The sequence below is a fragment of the Plutella xylostella genome, chromosome 6 (genome assembly GCF_932276165.1).
Source record: "Plutella xylostella chromosome 6, ilPluXylo3.1, whole genome shotgun sequence".
Lineage (NCBI taxonomy): Eukaryota > Metazoa > Arthropoda > Insecta > Lepidoptera > Plutellidae > Plutella > Plutella xylostella.
Window position 1 is genome coordinate 1,982,125 of NC_063986.1, and position 20,267 is coordinate 2,002,391.

Sequence of the window (20,267 nt, forward strand, 5' to 3'; positions counted from 1 at the left end):
TCCAGGCCGATGATGAAGTAATTAACCGACTGCGATAAAAGGAGGAGGTTCTCAATAAAATGTATGTATATATTTTTTCAGTTTATCATTTTGGGGACTGTACTGTTTTCACAGATTTTTTGTATTTTTATATGTGTGTGTGTGTGTGTATGTAGGTTGTGTCGCGCTGTTGACGTGCTGGGCGCACCATCAATGAGGTTTAATGGCTTAATTGGAAAGTTTCGCCGGTTCCCTCAATTCCCGTAACTTAAAAATGATTTGTTTCACTTTAGTATGTTTGTTCAAAAAATTTGACTTCTAGTCTTTTCCAATTATGTTGGTAACTAAATACTAGAGCTGGACTAGATAAATAAAAAAAAAAAAAAAAAAAAAAAAAAAAAACACACACACATTAATACTATATCGCTCTAAGTCGAACTAATTATAGAACGGTCAATTCCTACTGCGGGAGTTATACGATGCCCAGAAGGGCTAGCATAGGGCGCAAATAAGACGTGACAAAAGTTCTCCGTCGCGCTCGCTCTCGAGGCTGCGCGATGTGAGTGAGCGCGATGCAAAACTTTTGTCACGTCTTAATTGTGCCCCGTACTAGCCCTTCAGACTGATACGCAGCTCATGCGAAATTTATCGGTATCACTCTTCTTTACACTGCAGTATTAGTAGTGCCAGCACAAGTTTTATGTCGCAACGAACATTTAGCAGCTTGGCCCCAAAATTCATTTATTTATAGGGACACTTTAAGACCCTTTGTCCAGAACACACCTGCTACCGAAACTACACTCTCATCAGGACGTTGTATGTTATTTACTTAAGTGCTGTGTTTTTATGTGTATTATGTTATGTATTAGTATTGTACAATGTAATGTAGACCAGTAAGAGCAGTTTAGATGTACAATATCTTTACAGGATGTCCCGTAAGTAGTGAACCAACAGAAAGGGGGTGACTCAGGCAATGACATACCTTAAATGAATTAATTCATCCTTATATTATCAATTATCACAAATTATGAAGCAGAGTTTGTTAAACTTTATACTTAAGTTACACTTACACAAAATCCAAACCTGTAAGATCCTGTATCATCCTGTGTATCATCCTTTTCTACAATTATAAATTTAAAAAAGGTGCAACGACACTGCAAAAAGTGAAACAAACCAATATTCGTGCGTCAAAGTGACGGCAAAGCGAGTGGTTTCTCGCGTGTGAGGCAGACTCACGCCCACCTGCCTGCCAGTTCTGACGTTCGGCTTATTGACCCACCCCCTACCCGTCAAGGGCTCTGTACGTCTAGTACAGGTTTGATAGATTGTCGAAAACTATAAAAGTTTCAGTTTTCTCGCATACAAAGTGGCGTCTCTAACAGAAACTATCATGAAACTTTTGACAGATAATGTATGTAGGTGACAGAAGAAAACCAAAACTTTTTTCGTTTACGTAAATTGCAAAACCCTTACCAAGTCTAAGGCCTAGAGGTGTAGAGGCCCTGTTTAGTACCCTGACTCAGTGTCTCATCGTTAAAAATTAAGCTAGAAACGTCAAATGTGTGTTAAATATGCTGCGAGCACAAGGCCTGAGCAGGGCGGTTGCTGAGGACGACGTGGCGCAACCTTGAAAAGCCCTCAGTACCACTGGGGTACCTTAGGACAGCAACAACGATTTTGTATACATACCTTATTTAGGTACTCATAGGTATTTTTTATCCCGCAATTTTCACACAAAAAGCTTTATATTCGAATTGAAGCTGACATAAGCTGGGAGATAATAATATACACACCACTACTTTTTATGCCAATCAATGACCTGCGGCGATTCATTTTTTCCCCAATATTGAGTTGTCACGAGCAGAAACTTTTTTAATTTATTGGAAACACTGACCAAAGAAAAGCAATTTAAAGAAACTGATACCTTAATTGCAAAAAGTTCGACTTAACTCTTTAAAAATTGATTAAAAACGTGATTGGATAGAGATAAAAAACACAGGTTATTTATTTTGGGGGTTATCCTCAGAATAAATTGGAAATAATCTGCCTCGATAATATAATGATTAATGAGTGTGCCTGTGACAAAGAAAACGTAAAGTAAACAAAAGGTTTAACTTTAAACTGCCTACACAAACAGTTTGATCCTTAGATTCACATTAATTAACTAAGTATGTAAAAATACTAAAAATTTACTCTTCCATCCAAAGATTGGCTTGTAGAGATAGCGAGTCGAGACTTCGAGACATTTATAAATTGTTATTTTATTTTGAAATATTTTATGGTGCAAAATAAGGAGTATTCTATTCTATTCACAGGTATAAGATAAAAAAGTTGAAGAGTATTTTTACCAATAAATCAGGAGGTTATCTTCAAATCATGCATTCTTAAGTAGATTTTAATATGAAAGTGATAGACACTGGGGGTTTGTTCGTAGGATTTAATGAACGTCTCGTCATATTCGGCATCTCGGCAGCTATTTTCACATTAGTGTGATAACTATAACGTTCATAGTTAACAGTTCCCTTGGCCCTCAAAGAATTAATTCTGTACATTTTTATCCGGACGTTGCTCTGGCAATTTTGCTTTTAACGAACCGTTCGTTTCCTATCTCTTTGCCCTTTTTAAAAACACACGGCTGACGTACGATGAATCAAAGAGTGAACTTTATGCAAAAATCGCGTAAAGTCACTTTTGCATTGGCAAAGAGCACGGTGATTCAAATTTTCAGTAATATAAAACGGTGTCGCGAATAAAAATCATATTTTACTCATAATTTATTTTGAAAGTTGCTATTAATACAAGTATTCGAACAGTAGTATCGAGAACAAAAACAGATCTAAAGCAAAAAATAGTAGGTACTTAGTAGCAGAATCATCACGTCCCCACTGCTGGGGCACGGGTCTCCTTCCAATGAAGGAAGGGTTTAAGGGCTAGTCCGCACCACGCCGGCCTAGTGCGGGTTGGTGGACCCCAAAACAAGCAAGCTTGTGCTGAGAGAGTTGTCGAATAAGTGGGCATCCCGACTGTCAGATATTTTCAAGCTGCCCGAAAGCCTAAGCTTAGCGACTGCTGCCGAAGCAGCAACCGGGACCCACGGCTTAACGTGCTGTCCGAAGCACGGAAGCGTCCAGAAAAGAACCACTTGAAATCGTTCACCCATCCAATGGCTGATCGCGCCAGTTGTTTACGGACGCTTCAGTATATCACTTCAAAAGTATAGAATAAACACAAGCACCGATACGTTTTGCGGATCCCTACTTTTTGTTACGCTCGTTAGTTTATCGCTGAAATAATTGAGTTTTGCAATTATTCTGCATGAGCTCGTGTAAGTCTTAATTATTTCGGGCTATATTTTCACGGCCTTTAAAATGAAAAGGCTTAATTATTTGTTGGAGCGGAGTTAAAACTTTACTAACATTTGGTTGGTTTACACGTGTCGGCAAAGTTCTTTGTTGCGAACTTTATTATGTTTGTATTTCGCGCGATTGCTTATTCAAGTTTCTGCGGTGAACTTTGTATAATATGTATTTATCCATGTATAATATTATGTTTTCTCACCACAGAACACATGAGAGTAGAACGCAAAACTGCGATGCGATTTGGCGACACTGTTCTTTTAACATATGTTTGTGTAGATTCGAAAATAGTATCGAATCCTGTGATCAAGCTTCAGAGCCGCGAGCACAGGATTCGAAACCTCCGTTTACGTTGCGTATCGACAAATGTCACTGTCAAAATGTAAGGCAAATTTGTTAGTTCCATGGAAGTAATAATACAACAGGAATGCGCACTCACCAAAATGGTGCAAACAAAAATAGACCTAATGAATTCGCCTTAAGATTTATATTTGAAGTGAAAGAGGCCGCGAGCCGATAGAGAGGGTTACCACAGAGCCCTTCCTCTCTTTCTAACAATTGCCAGGATTTAGTTGTGTAAACTTTAGTAGATTTTGTACGAAGAGAGCTATGCAAAAAAATATTAAATTAACTCATAGACTACTGTATATCATATCATTTTCAAAAACAAATTTATAATAAATCATTATAAACATGTAATTTTAATGAAATATTTGGTATTTGTATGAATAATAATTTCATAAAAAATATTGGTAGTTTTTCTAAATACTTTACGACAAGACCGAAGTTGTCAAGATGACGGATGACGTTTATACTATTGTGAGAGACGTTATGGTTAGGGTGACCATTCATTCTTACTTTTGAATCACTTTCCAGTAATTAGGACCTGTTTCATTCAACTTTTTGTTTTATTTTATACCTAAGTATCATTAGGTATTATTGTGGCTGTTTTCTTATAAGGCTGGTAAAGAGTTATGAGCTGTTGATTTTTTGGTGATAGATATGAGTATTATAAGATAATTTATCAAGCTTAAAACCGGCGGAAGCACTTCGGTTGAGATATTTTTTTTGAAATCTTATGATTTTCATCAACTAGACTATGTAAACGGAACACCCACAGAGTAAACACGTTTTAGGTACATAGTTGCGTTTAATGTTAAATACCATTTAAATACATTGTATTATACTTATTATAAAAATGTGTGTTGTTTGATTTCGCTCATCTTATTATTTACGTCAATCCTAACTCTCTAATTAAAACCAGTCCATCTTAGTAGAATTTGGTAAAAAGACAGATTGTTGTTGCTAGTTCAAACCTTGGGAATATCTAATTGATATGGAAAAATAACATATCAATATTACATTGCAGTTTGCGCTGCAACAACACATCTATACAAATTTTACCTTCACCCCATTTGTTTACTCAACTGTCATATCACCAAAATACATTTGTACCTTCATTGCAATCGAATTATTCGAATAAAAGGGGACTTTGAGACCATCGACGCCTATTCGCGACATGATAGATTAGAAGTGATGTCTCATGAATTACCAAAAATTATGGTCACCAAAAATTGAAAGAGATGGAGGGCTCCGTGCTGACTATCTCTGTCGGCTCGTTTTTTTGGTGCAGTGCGCATTCCTGTTGTATTATTACTTCCATGGTTAGTTCCAAAAGTGGCATTTGTTTTTTTCCATATGTTTGTGTAGATTCGAAAATAGTATCGAATCCTGTGCTCGCGGCTCAGTAATCAAGCATTTGCGCTGCAGCATATGAGATATTTATAGTTTATTCATAGCTAGGCTTCCCTGCGTTAGCTTCTTATGGGGCTTAAAAGATTTCAGCTAAGAATATCGAGTTAAATAGTGGTCTACTGTTCACATCAGTATGCAAGACATTTAAATCGGGTCAGTAGTTACGCAGTTAACTTATCACAAACAAACTTATGTAGGTAGGTACATAGACGGAACACTTTCCTCTTTATAATATTAGTATGATAAATAAAACTTTCTTCTAATGATAAATTTTAAACAACAGAGCATTTCACGGTTTATGTTTATAATTAATAGCTGTGTACTTACTTCAAGGCTCTATAATTAGCAAACTTTAGCTTCACGAGACAACAGATCAGAAATTAATCAGAAGTGTGAATTTAATCACAGGGCGTGATTTTGCCGGCATTAATTAAAGTCTCTTACTTATTATCATGCTTCAAGGCGCACCCTAATATTGATAATCTGCTTTTTAATATAAACAAACATTAATACCTTATAATCATTATTATAACACACACACACACACACTCACGCCTTGTACTAATGTACTCCCTTGCGGGGTAGGCAGAGGTGTATTGCTGCACCCACTTTTCGCCAGAGTGTTATGTTAGTCCCAATGTAATAGGGGGCGGGCCTATTGCCATTTTACGGGCACATCCAAGACCCGAGAACAAATATCTGTGTTTAAACAAATATCTGCCCCAGCCGGGAATCGAACCCGGAACCTTCGGCTCAGTAGTCAGGGTCACTAACCACTACGCCATTCTAATTATTATTATAAACAACAGATAATTCAAATAATTCGTTATATTTTTTAATTTACCTAAATTTATCAAATCTATGACGAATTTCTGAGGCAATATGAATATCTTGTAAAATCATGAGATTTTCCAAAATTACTGACCAGGCGTACACTATCAAATTCAAAGTACCTAAGTAACGGTACACACGAATGCAATTATTGGGAAATCTAAATTCGATTCTCAAATTCCAATTTCGTAGAACTGAGTATCTATTTGAACTGAATTTGTCTGATTGAAACATTGAGGTATATATGTCGGCACTATGGATTGAAGAGCAAGCAAATAATTATTAGTACAAATGTGGTCTAAAGTTGAGACCGCCAATAATCAAACAAATGATAAAGGTAAATGGGATGTCCTCACACATAAATCATTAAAATATAACATTATTTAAATAAAAGCTCATTTATACAGACGTTAAAGAGTGATTAGCAGAAAATATGCATGATAGATTAAAATTATGCTAGCAATATACTAACAAGCCCAGTAATCTACTTCAATTTAACATTCCCACTAAACAGTTTGTACATTGAGCTTTAAAAAATATGTCATAGCAGGCCCAGGAATCAAACCTGGAATATTCATCATATACATCATCAACATAACATAACATGGCCGCAAAAATATTTATCCAAAACCAGAAATACAAAGCTGCAAAGAGAATAAATTGTGAAAATAATAACCGAAAACACATACACCAGTGCCACTGCATTACGCCAAAATATTGACTTCTTTATATTAATAAATTCTTTGTTGGTGGAGAGTGAATTACACAAATTAAGTATGCACGAGCTGATAGAATATTATTAATTTTGCCAATATTGGACTTCAGCTGGAAGTGCTCAGCATATTTGTTCAATAGCTTTATATCGGCTATTTTCATCGTAAAATGATATTATGATGTGTATTTTGTTTCGTTTGCTTATCGTTTAGATTAGAATTAATTTAAAGCTGATGTTACAGAAAGTCGCCCTCTTTATTAACTTCTGGCTTCAGAAAATCTATTTTTTATAATTAAAAAGTTCGTTAAAAAGCTTATGAGTTATAATTGTACTAATATTTAATCTATGTACGATTAATTATAACAACCATATAGAAAAACAATGCAGGAAAGTGATTTCATATAAACTTTAGATTCTAAACCTTTTCTCAGACGTTAAGCTAAGATAAAATGTTCCTTTTTATTACACCCAGATGTCGCGGTCCTTTCAAACTAGGATCCTGAAAGTTTCGCGTGAAAAATTACTATAATAATTCTCGGAGAACCCGCCCCGGCTTAGCGACATTCTGCGTTATTAGATCTTGCTCTAATTTTACTTTAGTTTCTCAAGAATTTTCTAGGAAAACAACAAAAAAAACTACTTGGTAGAAAATCGAGCTAGCTGAAAATCAGATACAGCTTTTAGTTGTTATTTTTAAAAATCTTAACGTCCGCGATGTAGCTGTGAATACTGTTATCCAAGAATACATACAGATTTGTTTTTTTTTTGTGATCATACGTTTGTTTCTGAATGGCAGTCTGATATTTTATTTACTTACCTATAAATATATTTCATCAAAAAAATCATCCATAGATTTTGCACTATCTATAGTGCAAAATCTATTCAATCAAGTATTTTCAAGTTCAGCCTTAAAACTTAAAACCATTTATGTATCAATGATTAATTCCCACTATCACTGTGTGCAATATTAAAGAGAATAATTTATATCACCGCACGAGTAACGAGCTTTACTTTAAATTCAAAAAGACCCGTTCGGAAATGCTGATGAATCGCGAACGCATCGCACGACCAGTAGGTCACTCTACCTTACGAAAAAACGAATGAGTCGATTACACCTAACGAGTACAGTGGTGAGACAGTATCCTCGGCCGATCCTCGACCAATGAACGGCTAGCAAGTGACCGAGTGCGCGGCCGAGGACACTGACTTGCCATTGTACTCGTTAGGTGTAATCGACCCTGAAGTTTTTGAACACTACTGCAGTAACCACGGCTCTATAGTATTAATAATGATTTGTATGTGGGGACATCTCACATACGGCCATCCGACCCAAATTATATAAACCCTGTAATATGGGTATCGGACAGCTGATATAGAAGGTGTAGATATATCAACGGGTCTTTTTGAATTTAAAGTAAAGCAGATTAGATATATAGGTACATAATGATGTACATATTAATACCCAGCACCGGAGTACAAATGTTATATCTGTCTTTTAAACAAATATCTTTCCCTTTTGGGAATCGAACCCAGGACTTTCGGCATATCAGTCAGGGTCACTAACCACTACGGGTTCCGCTCATCTGGCATAATCTTTATTGACCAAAACTCATTTCGCATAACTCGTATGGTCTAAACTTTTTTGGCCGAACCATCACTTTGCCAAGACTTATGTGGCATAAGGCTCGTTTCGTCTAAAACTCTTTAGGCACAATCTTTAAACACCTAAGTTTCGTTTGCTCAAATTTATGTTCGTCTATACCTTATGTATAATCTTGTTTCTCCTAATGTTATCTTAATAAATAATATATTAAGTATGTAGTAAATGTACAAATTGTGGTATTTTTCTCCTACATCCCGAAAATCACGATGTTGTATGATCAAAAAATCGAAAGTTAACGACCAATATAATTATTACAAACCCCATGAGATTGAAACCTAAAAATAGGTGCGACGACGAGCAAAGCGAGGAGGAGCGTGTTAGGTGCACATGTTCATCAAAATCAAAGCGGAGCGCAGCGAAGCGGAGCGGAGCGTTTTCCAAACAGCGGAAACAATACAAGGCATCAGTTTGCGCTATGTAGGGAGACGCTCCGTCAAAGTTAAAGCCAAACGAATATTATTACTTTGTATAAACCTATGCCATAGCATTATTAGGCGATTCAAGATTTGGCCATACCATTATTAGGCTAAACAATGTTATGCAAAATAACTTTTTACTAAACGAGATTTATGCCATACGATTTTCGGCGTAACGAGACTTTGACCAAACGTTACTATGCAATACGAGATTAGGCAAATAAATCTTATGCCAAAAAAGGTAGAACCAACCACTACACTATTCGTTCGTCAATCTATCACGTTGCATTGACGAACGCATCAATTGTATGAAATGTCCCGGTTAGTTTTTTGTTAAGCTAAAGTAAGCCTCCAGGATCGGGAAATTCAATTTATTACTCCGTATTAAATATGGAGTCCATGACGATGTACGAGTGAAATGCTTCTCACCCTTGTTATTGACATGTTCGTTTCAATTATATACCTATCCATACTGGTTTTTATTTGCAACACCAATTTACTTTTAAGGTGACATTTACGAAACGGTTAACGTATTCAAAATTTTGATTTAAATAAATTTTAAATACATTTTGTACTAAAGATCACGCAAGCGGGATTGCTCCGCACGCGTTCATGGAAGTATTAAAGAGCCCGCAGACTTTTAGTCTGCCGATCTAAATTCTTAATCAGTATGGAGATGTATGGTTGTGCGCACATACAACGATTATGTATCGGCCGATAAAAAAAGTTTGATGGGATTCACGATTACCTTCAAACTAAAATATCGGCCAACTATCGGCCGATCGATGGCTAGATCAGTATGGCGCTCGTTCACGCGCGCACACTACCCGATTGTTAGTCGGCCGATAGTTTCAATTGCTCCCGAGGTTTGGCGCAGGACGTTCGAGCGTTCATGATTTCATAGAGGAAATTAAAAAAAGACTTGCTCTTTTGAGCGATTCAGTCAGAACAATCGGCCGACTGTTGTGAACAGTCTGCGCACTCACTACCAACTCGACTATTTAGTTGGTCCAGTGTGCGCGCTGGCAACCCAACCCGACCAAACTATCGGCCGACTAAAAGTCTGCAGTGTGCGGGCTCTCTTAATTGTAACGCGTGGAATATGCACGCGAGACGCGGGAAAGTGGCGTGCCATTCCGCGTGAGTGATGAAATCCGCATGCAGTTAAACATAGTCTAACAGACACACTTTTTTGACACGCGACTAAATACGTTTAACGTTTGGTGAAATTCCACCTCCGACTTTAAACTCAGTTAATACTAAATATTTTTTTAAAGTGATAGGTAATTTACGTGTTTAAAAAGAGATAAAATTATATTTAAGTACTTACTACTTAAATGTCCAAGTAACACAGCCTTATACGGTGTGGTTTCTCTACAAATTGTTTTAGGTTTGATAGTTTGAAGAACTTAATAAAAAAATATATAAATTATCTCATTCTTTAATTGAAATGAAGCAGCAAATTATACCCACTGTTTGTGAAGAAGAAACTAATTTGATTAAGTTTAATAAAAAAAAATAAGATCTACATTATTTTTATTGGCTTATACACAAAATAGCGAGTGCACTTGTCAGCATCAAAAAGCAAATACTTTTTCAAGTGGCTCCTCAGTGAAATAACAAGTCTTGTGAATTTTCAGTGAGGCCTCATTTTATAATGAGAGTACTCGCTTTTTAATTGAAAAGAACATTATTCATGGAGTTTGCTGGAAAGTATTGCAGGAAGAAGAATATTATGAGCGTTTTATACGAGTCTTACTAGTACCTCTTCGTACTCAACAATAATCACTACTTTTAATTGTGCAGTGTAAGTACTTATATCAATATACATAATTATTTAATTATCATTATATTGATTTGATTTCAATCTATATATATATTTCATTTTGAATGACAAGTGCCTAGTGTAGTAGATTGTTTCAAGACAAAGTTCGGAAGTTAGCAAGAGTCGCTGTTGTCGGATACGACGAAGAGGACATCAGATTTTTTTAAGGATATGGTTATTAACCTATATTACCTTTAGACCCATCATTTCTTCAACCAAAACACTTGAGACTTGAGAACAAACTTTTCAAATATGAATTAATTATGAACATAACACACTCTCATAGAAGCCTAATCCAACCTTGAGATTCCAAAGCTATTCAGTTTTTTTTTTCTTGAGCTTGAAATCTTGGGTATCTTGATAGTACCTAAATTCACCAGAAGTTTTTTGAAGTACGAAGGGTAGACTTTCATCAGATTTCGTGAAACTAACAAAGGCAAAACAAAAATAAATTACATAGGCCTGAAGACACATACAGTAAATAATCCGCAATGGGTAATTACACAGCCAAACTAGTTTTCTCCTAAAGCCTATATTCATTACAATTATTTGCACACAGTCCATAATCAATAAATCCTTGTTAGCCTGTCACCATCTACGATTTAGAACTAACCCGTGCATATAAATTTTCCCCAACAATAGCAAAGTAAAATAAACCTTAAGGTTTTTATTACTCCGCCTTTGTCAACGCAGCTTCTGGAGGAAGCAGTGGAGCCATTAACTGGGGTTAGTGCGGGCTCGCAGTACGAACGTAAGGTTCAAATTTAAATGCGGTGCGGTGCAGGGGGTCACTTTCTAAATCTACGAACGAGCGAAGTAAAACTGTCACGCAATCGGCACGCTTAGGTACCTAATTCAACGAGATAGAGCCTTAGTCAGAGCAGCGTTCAGATACTTCAGAAAACCAAATCTGCAGCGGTAACTAACACTCTATTTCCTTGTTTTAAGCTTGCCGATTGCGTGATACATCTCGTTCGTTCGCTCACCGATATACCAGAGAGTAACCCCCTGTGGCGAAAGGCTGGGGTGCAGCCAAACAGATGATATGTAGCCTCTTCGGTCCATTAGGAATAAATGGTCCGCTTCAAGGAATGTCATCTCTTTGGTAAATAACAGCCATAATTCATTTCCTTTTCGACAGATTTTCAGTGATCTAAATGTGCTTTTGGCGCGCGCTGCGGAAAGAGCCGTGTAAATTATGGCCCCGATATGCCGCGGACACTGCACGGAAATGTAGCTTTTGGACCTTCCTTGTTAATGTTTACTAAATACTGTTAATGTTATTAACAAATTTTATCGGTGTTAAAATAAATGTTTATTATTTTTATTTTTAAAAATACATTTGCATAATTATATTTACACTTAAGTACTTTATAAAATCGTATAGTGGTTTTGACATTTGAATACCTTGTATGATTTACTCGTAAAGTTGTAAACTGCTCACACCATCGTTATACTTATTACTTCTGTGTCTGACAGTAAGGACTGATTTTTGAATAGTCAGATAAATGTTATCTGTCAAATAAAATTGTTGCTGTCACTGTCTAATACAAATATTCAGTCGCGACAGTATCATAATTATTCCCCAAATTACTTTTATCTGGCTATTGAAAAATCAGCCCTTAATCTTACATAAACGATAATGATTATTTTCGTTAGCAATGTCAATAACCCGTAACTTACTTAATTGAATTTCAATTGAATTACCACTGGAAACCACCAATCTAATCGGCCTGGTGTTTATTGTGCACATAAACCCGGTACGATTAAACCCCATTTCATGCCGATTCATCAAAATAGTGATTTTCCGAGCAATAGAATTGATGGACCGGATGACATGAGTTATATATTATGCAAGTTATAGGTATATGTTAGTTTTGCTAGAAAATATAGCTCCGACATTAAAGTTGACAACGTTATCTTTGTAATAAAAACAAGTGCTAACGTCAACAAAAAAAAATGAAACTTCTAACATTGACATGGTACGACTTACCTACTTGATTAGTTTAGAGCTACCTTTCAGATAAAATACTGATATTTTTTATTTATCGTTGAAGCGTGTTTTACCCATTTCAAAGATAGCGTTATTTGACTCTACTTATTTAATTAGATAATTAACACTACTGTTTACAGGAATGATTTACAGAAAAGAAACGTGTTTTCCGTGTGTCAAAAATACCTGTTTATATGGTAATTCCTAATTTAAATATTGCAAAAAGTAACGATAAGTACCTAGGTACTACATCAAAAGAAATTCTTCAAGTTTTGTGCTTGCGGCCAAAACGATTCTGTCGATGGTGTGGGCTCCATCTGAAATACAACCAAAACATAAAACTTAGCTTAAGAACCGATAACAGATACAATCGACCGAGAAACGATAAAACTTGTATATGTATGTATACATCCCCGAAGGGGTAGTCACAGGTGGCTCAAAAGCGAGCCACCCACTTTTCGCAGCACACTCACGTGATAGGATTTCGCAGCACATTTTTACTCAAGTGATAGGTAAGGACGATAAAACTTACCTATATTAAACCAGGTGGTGGAAGGCAGGTTGGAGTCAGTCCTGGACGCCACCAACGCATGTCTTATGGCGAACGCAACACACACCGCCATGCACGTCGCTGGCTCTCCAGTAGCTGTAAAAACCAATTTAATTACGGTTACTAGGTCTGAAGGTAATAAAAAACTACACATTTTCTCAAACGAAACAAATTCACTCACGTGCAATGAAAAAATTCCTTCTGCTATTGACGTTCCATAATTATGTCACTGGACCTTTTTCATTGCTCGTGAGTGTAGTAAGTATATGGTCCGTATTAAAAAATTCATGAGTATATGAATTGTAGCACAGTCCACAGGTGGAAAAAAGTGTCGCCTAAATTCAGTAACAATAACATAGAAAAAGTAATACCTTTAGATCCAAGGACACCAATTGGATTATAGCTGTTCCTTTTGAAGTAGACCCTGAAGTCTAGAGGAATGTCCCGAGCCTGCGGTACGTGGTAGTTCCAGGAGCGGTCGGTGATCAGCTCTCCTTCTTCGTTGTGGACGAGGTCCTCACATGTCCAGTATCCTTGGCCCATGATGAAACCTCCTTCGATCTGGAAACAGAAAACAATGATTGATACATACATCAAAGATCAAATATCATTAAAAAAAGCCGCAATGCATTAAATACACAAATAAAAATGATCTGTAACCTGTCTTCAATTGCATAATTCAAATCACTGTAGAACCTTAAATTTGACGCTGTTAAAGAGCCTGAAATTTACTTTTGCTCAAACCTCATATACCTAAAATGTACATGGGTCCCTCAATTAAATATTAAATTACCTGTCCAACATCAATTTCAGGGCTCAGACTCTGTCCGACATCTTCCAATAAATCAACCCGTAATATTTGTGATTCTCCAGTCAATATATCAACTTCGGCTTCTACTATCGTAGCCCCATAAACATCATATGTTTTTTGATCTTCGATAGTCACATTGTAGCTAGCAAAAAGATTTACATTCTGTTTGAAAGCTGCACGCACTACATCAACCCACGTCATACCATTACTAGTTTTGAACGGTTCAAGACGTTGCTTCAATTGATCACAACACTTTATAACACCTAGACAAACCATTTCACTTGCAATGCTTCCACCAGAACCAATAGCGTTAGGATTCGCAACATTATTAGTAGGTTTTATTTTGACTTTCTCCAATGGTATCTCCAAGCTATACGCACATACTTGAGCTGCTTTAGTGTTGATGCCCTGACCCATCTCTACACCTCCGTGAGCTACGACTACGGTTCCATCGCCGTGGTATATTGAAACGACCACGTTAAAATAGGCTCCCAAAGGTACTGGCCACATTAATGGAACGAATCTTATTCCGCGCTTCTTCCATCGATTACTTTCATTAAACTGTTTGACTTGCTCTTTTCTTTTGTCATACTCAGCGTCTTTTCTCAATGTTTCAATAGTTTCTCTCATAGCTTTAATGTCTGTCAAGTTTTTTAGCCGCATATCTATTGGGTCTAATGAGAGTTCATAGCAAATTTGCTCCATTATGTATTCAGTCAGTGCAATGTGGCTAAATGTACCTTAAACAATTTTGTAGTTTTTATTAGATACATGTAAATTTATACTTCTCTACAGACAGTGAAGTGAGCATACACATAAATAAGTTACTTTACCTGGAGCTCTCGTCCAAGAGTTTTTGGTCGTGTCTGTTGTTGTATCATAGTCTTTGATATCCCATCGAGATTTGTCGTAACTGTTACCAATAGCCGGAAATCCAATGGTAATAAAGGGTTCATTTAACATGTAACCATTGTCAACGTACAAACTGTAATTCAAATATTGAATTTCACCGTCACTGCTTACGCCAGCCTAAAACATAAAATATATATTTTTTTAAATAACTTTGTTATTAGAATGTATTAAATAATTTATGATGATTTTACCTCGAAATCTGAAGATGCTGGCAATCTTTTCCCTATAGCTTTCATATTCGTAGTAAGTGGTAGGATCATTCGACAAGGTCTATTTAATTTCAATGTAACGAGTGCACAGGCTATTGCAATTTGGGCAGAGCGTGATAATTTAGCACCAAACGCACCACCTACACGCCTTATGCGTTGATTTATTCTAGAAGGAAATAAATATGATTTTCATTTGTTTTCATTAGATTTACATTTCAGTTAATATGCAATAGGTTTTAATAACTTACGTGTTTTCATCGATTTTTAAACAGCGAGCCATTCCAACTTGTGTGTGATCTAGCCATTGTGTTGATGAACGTACGTCCATGCTATCATCTATTTTGTTTGTTATACAAAGCTGGGTCTCCATGGTAAAATGAAATTGACTAAAAATATTAGTCGAACCCTTAATAATTTTTGTAGTATTATTGCCTTTACTAGATGCTTCCAGTGATTTGGCCATACTCACTCTTTCGGGATATTTCATAGCATTTCTTATTCCTAGAACAGCTTTCTTCATATCTTTATAGTTTATTTTGACTAATTTTGAGGCGCGGTTAGCAACCACTTCTGTTTCTGCTACAATAATTCCTATTGGTTGACCATGAAATTTCACATTTCCATCACAAAGTTCTTCTTCTTGCTGAGTATTGAAGAATGTATCGAGTGGGGTGAAAGAGTTTAACCCTGGGATATCTTTGACTGTATAGAATGCAATAACTCCCGGTAGAGCCTGTAAATTCAGAACTTGACATTGCAATTACGGTACGTTTTGAATAATAAAAGACATGAAGAATTGTATACTACGGTATTTACCATGGCTGGTGATGTGTCTATTTCACCAATTTGTGCGACCGGAACAGTACTCAAGACAAAAGCAGCAAACACTTGGCCAGGTATTTTAGGAGTATCTTCTATGTACTCTGCCTCCCCAGAACATTGTATCTATAAAAAATTGTAATAAATATACCTATATTTATTATTATTTTTTTTTTACATAGAAAAAAATATTATTTTAAGTCAATCACAAAAAGTCAGATGCGAAAAATAGTAGTTTTATGCTTACCAATGCTTCCAATTTTGTAACTGGCTTGTTGAGTGGCCATACAATTTTATTAGTATCGTACACCTGGGTACCACTTGACACAGGTCTAGATTTTGGCAATGATGTAGAGCCAGATGCATAACGTGGATTAATGTATTTAGAAGGGCATTTAGATAAAATCGCCTGGAATAAAGATTGTTATGACTAAATACCTTTTTTTTTAAATAAAAGTGTTGTGTAGAAATCATTTACAATCGTATACGAGTACCTTGTAAAAAAGTCCAAGAGCAATCTTTTTCTTAGCTTTTCGTGTTTCTTCTGGATATCCTTCAGTTAAGAGCTCGTCACTTAGTATTCTCAAAGCTTGTTGTAACGTTGTATTAGAGTAGAGCTTTTTATTTTTCAAAAAGTCTTCTGTTTTGCGGGCATGAATGAATCTTGTATTGATATTGCCATAAACAATGGTAGCTTTTCTAATGGTTTCCGTGTTAATAGTGCACATTTTGAAGAGGAAGCCAGCATTGACACGGGCAATAGCATTTTGAGCCCTGGGCATTATCTATAAACATAAACCATATTTTTTATAAATTTGGTTTTGAAAATAGGTACATAAATGTTACAATGTAATTATGTGTGTAATCTAATCATCTACAAATATTTGGTACCTTGTACGTGAGTAACTCATATTCATCTCCCATGGGTGGTAGCAAAATATTGGTGATTAGCTTGCGATTCATATTGACCTTCAGAAACTCTCGAGGTGTAACATTTTCAACTCTTCCTTCACAGTTTACTGTAAGTTATAATATTTGTATTATGTTTTGAATAATAATTAATAATATACATATTATATTATGAAAAAACTCACCTATTTTAATCATTGCTCCGACCGTTTCAAGTAAAAGAAAAGGGTCAGAAGGAAAATCATTATGTTCATGTTTCAACATCAGATTTCCACCAATAGTTCCAATCTGTAAACACAAGAAACGGATTATTTAGGAGCCAATCTGTAAATGTCGGCAAATACTACATTTACATTATACTATATATGTATTTATTCTAAGGGCCTGTTTAACAATGTCTCGATAATGACTACCTAGGGATAAAATACATGCTGCCACTCTCTATAGTATGTTTTAGACATCATCATGTATGTATTTTATTATATCATCAATACTGAATACCGTACTATATTCTCTAAAAATACATACGTTTCGTACAGGAATATGAGCTACTAACTCCAAATGTTCTCTGAGTATGCGGAGATAGCTAAAACCTTCTTCGGTGGAGACTTTATCGAAAATCTCCATGCACTCTGCAAGGGTATTCCCAGCTCCAAGGACCAGATTCTGGTCTATCACATAGTGTTTTAATGTTGGAATGTCGCTGATGTCAATGAGGATCTCAGGGTATTCAAATATTGGGTAAGCACCTGAAATTCAATAACATACACATAAATAAGTAGTGACTTGAGATTTATCTTTAAAAAAATATAATTTAAATAAGTATCAATACAAACAAGTCTGAATTTGATAATACCCATAAAACTTTATATCACACCTTTTCCAGTATTTCCTGCAATCAGCATGTACGATTTTCCTGCAGAATCATTAAGAATCTTGCACAAATCCTTTTCATTATACACCTTATACCAGTATTTGTCGTCTTTCAGTTTGATTTTTATGATTGCATCTTTAGTATTAACTTCCTCATTTACAAAACACCAATCAGCACTGCTACAGCTTTCTTTTCTACACAAATCTCCTGTTTTCTTACAAATGTTGTGCAAATCCTCTAAATCTATGAGCTGATTTGGAGTTGGTGAATCTTTTGCAAAAGTTTTAAATGCTTCCAATATTGGTCGATACCCCGTACAGCGACAGATGTTGCTTGCAAATGAGTTTTCTACCTCCAACATTGTTAGATCTGACCCTTTTTTGTTCAGAAGCCTAAATAAAAAAAATAAAAAGTCTCATTCAGTTTTACTTCTGGATAATGGATCAATATCGGTCTGTATGTGTATGCTGTATAGTGACTGTGGTAAAACATAATGCTGAGAAACGCTCGTATTCTAGAGGTAAATATCTAGTATTTCCACACCCTATAACCCTTCACCAAAGCAGAGACACTCTTACTCTTACCCGGTCATATTCATAACCCAAGCAGGTGAGCAATACCCGCATTGAGTGCCGTTGTGCTCAGCCAGAGTCTTCTGCACTGGACTGTATCCTTTCTGCCGATTGCCAACCTCCTCGGTGGTAGTTATCGACCAGTCTTGGCACGAAGTTATAGACACCAGACACTGTAATTACATTATAAGCGATGATGAGAAGGATAAACGAGTTCTCGAGTGGAGACCACGAACCGGCAAGTGTAGTGTGGGACACCCTAGGGCCGCTGGACCGACGACCGTAGACAAGTGGCCGATAGTGACTATATCAGGAAGGCCGAGTACAGCATAGAGTGTTGTGAAGCTCCTCGAGAAGGGCTTTTGTCTAGCAGTGGACGATTTCGGGCTGATGATGATAATGTAGAGCCATCTCACACACAGCTATTCATCCCCAAACAGACAGCTGATTTAACTTCACAACTCACTCATACAATAGTATATAGGTAAGTATACATATTTTAGATAAACAACATGCAGACATACGACAAACACAAGTGTTCATCAATCATTCAAATGACACAGCCTCTTGCGTCACAAGCAGGTTCAATACCTTCTGCGACGCGGGTGTCGTAAAGCAATTGTGTTCTTAGGCACCTCACTGCATACAGTCGAAGCGCTGTCGCAGGCCATTCCCTACCCTTTTATATCCGAACCCAGTTTTATTTGAATTAATTTAAAAACGAAGTTATAAAAATAAAACATAATAACAAATGAAATACTTAAAAGCAAAAATTATTGTATTCGTAATTAAACCATTTATTTTGGCTGTAGTATTTTGATTAAAAGGACACACAAAGATTGTTTACCTTGTGTGCCAAATAAGAATCAATACAGTATACTTACAGAGTTGACAGTGTGCGCTGGCTGGTCCCCGCGGCCACACAGCACGAGGCACGCGCCGCAGCCGCCCTCGCGACACATGTACTTGGTGCCGCGCAGCTCGAGCCCCTCCCGGAGGTAGTCAAGCAACGTCACGTCTGACGTCACCTCGCTGCCCACTGCGGAGGCCATTGAGAAGGGCTAGTAAGCAAGCAAGCATTTAAGACAAGAGTGACAAGAGTTTTGCATCGCGCTCACTTACATCGCGCAGCCTCAAGAGCGAGCGCGACGGAGAACTCTTGTCACGTCTTAATAGCGCCCTATGCTACAGGGCCAGAATTACTCTCTTAAGCTACCGTACTACGACACATTATGAGGTTGATACAAATCGTCATTCTAAGCAACTTTTGTTCTTCGAAAAATTGCGAAATTCGTGAACAAAATAATGAAACCCCCCCATAGTAGTACAATAAAGTATGTGTTACTTTACAGCTATACAATTTGTAAGGAGAACTAAAAAAAAACGCGAATTTCTTAATTTTCCCAAGTCCAAAAGTTGATTAGAATGTCAATTTCTATCACCACCTAACGGGATTACGTTCACTTATTGGAAACCCTGTATAGGTAAGTATACAAAACAACAACAAAAACATTTACCTGAACATTTCTTTCCGTTAACCGTGAAATGTATACGATCCATGGCTGACGAAGCAAACACAAAACACTTGTGTGTCAACTCTGTGTTGGAAAATGTGTTTCACACTAACTGAAAAAAGCTAAAACAGAGTGTTTTATTAGGTGAGTTAATTGATGTTGCAGACAAGTAAACAAGCCAGGGTATTGATAACTGAGACCGGTTTTGGGCTAAATTAATTCATACTAAAGTACTTGGTTCATTGCTATGGGGATTAAATTGTAAAAGAATAATACCAACTAAAAACGTAAATATTGTTTTCAAATTAAATTTAATCTGTAGGTACTACCACAAAAAACTTTAAACATTGTTTAACTAGGGTTTAAAAATAAATTTGACAGAATTTGTAGGCAGGTAGACAGCGCTAAACATCTGTTAAATACTGTCGAAGTTTTTGTGGTAAGGCCCATGTTTAAAAAAAAATGCGGTCATTTTGGTGTCGGCATTTTGTAAGTGGAACTTTTTCATTGCTTATGAGTGATAATAGATAATAATTCAGTAGTCTGATTGGTGGGTCATTAACT

The 20,267-nt window shown here is 36.4% G+C and overlaps 1 protein-coding gene across 1 annotated transcript; it reads right to left on the reverse strand.

The window, feature by feature from the left end:
- Nucleotides 1-11,554: 11,554 nt before the first annotated feature.
- LOC105392377 (probable aldehyde oxidase gad-3) lies at nucleotides 11,555-19,852 on the reverse strand. The gene is made up of 17 exons (XM_048621760.1): nucleotides 19,707-19,852; nucleotides 19,074-19,228; nucleotides 18,202-18,362; nucleotides 17,621-18,009; nucleotides 17,272-17,492; nucleotides 16,929-17,031; nucleotides 16,726-16,853; nucleotides 16,329-16,619; nucleotides 16,082-16,243; nucleotides 15,832-15,960; nucleotides 15,264-15,748; nucleotides 14,998-15,181; nucleotides 14,728-14,923; nucleotides 13,877-14,634; nucleotides 13,455-13,644; nucleotides 13,066-13,179; nucleotides 11,555-12,850 (listed from the first exon to the last, which is right to left on the reverse strand). Exons 1-17 carry the CDS (start codon nucleotides 19,747-19,749, stop codon nucleotides 12,780-12,782), a joined length of 3,780 nt encoding a protein of 1,259 aa, XP_048477717.1. The 5' UTR covers nucleotides 19,750-19,852; the 3' UTR covers nucleotides 11,555-12,779.
- Nucleotides 19,853-20,267: the final 415 nt, after the last annotated feature.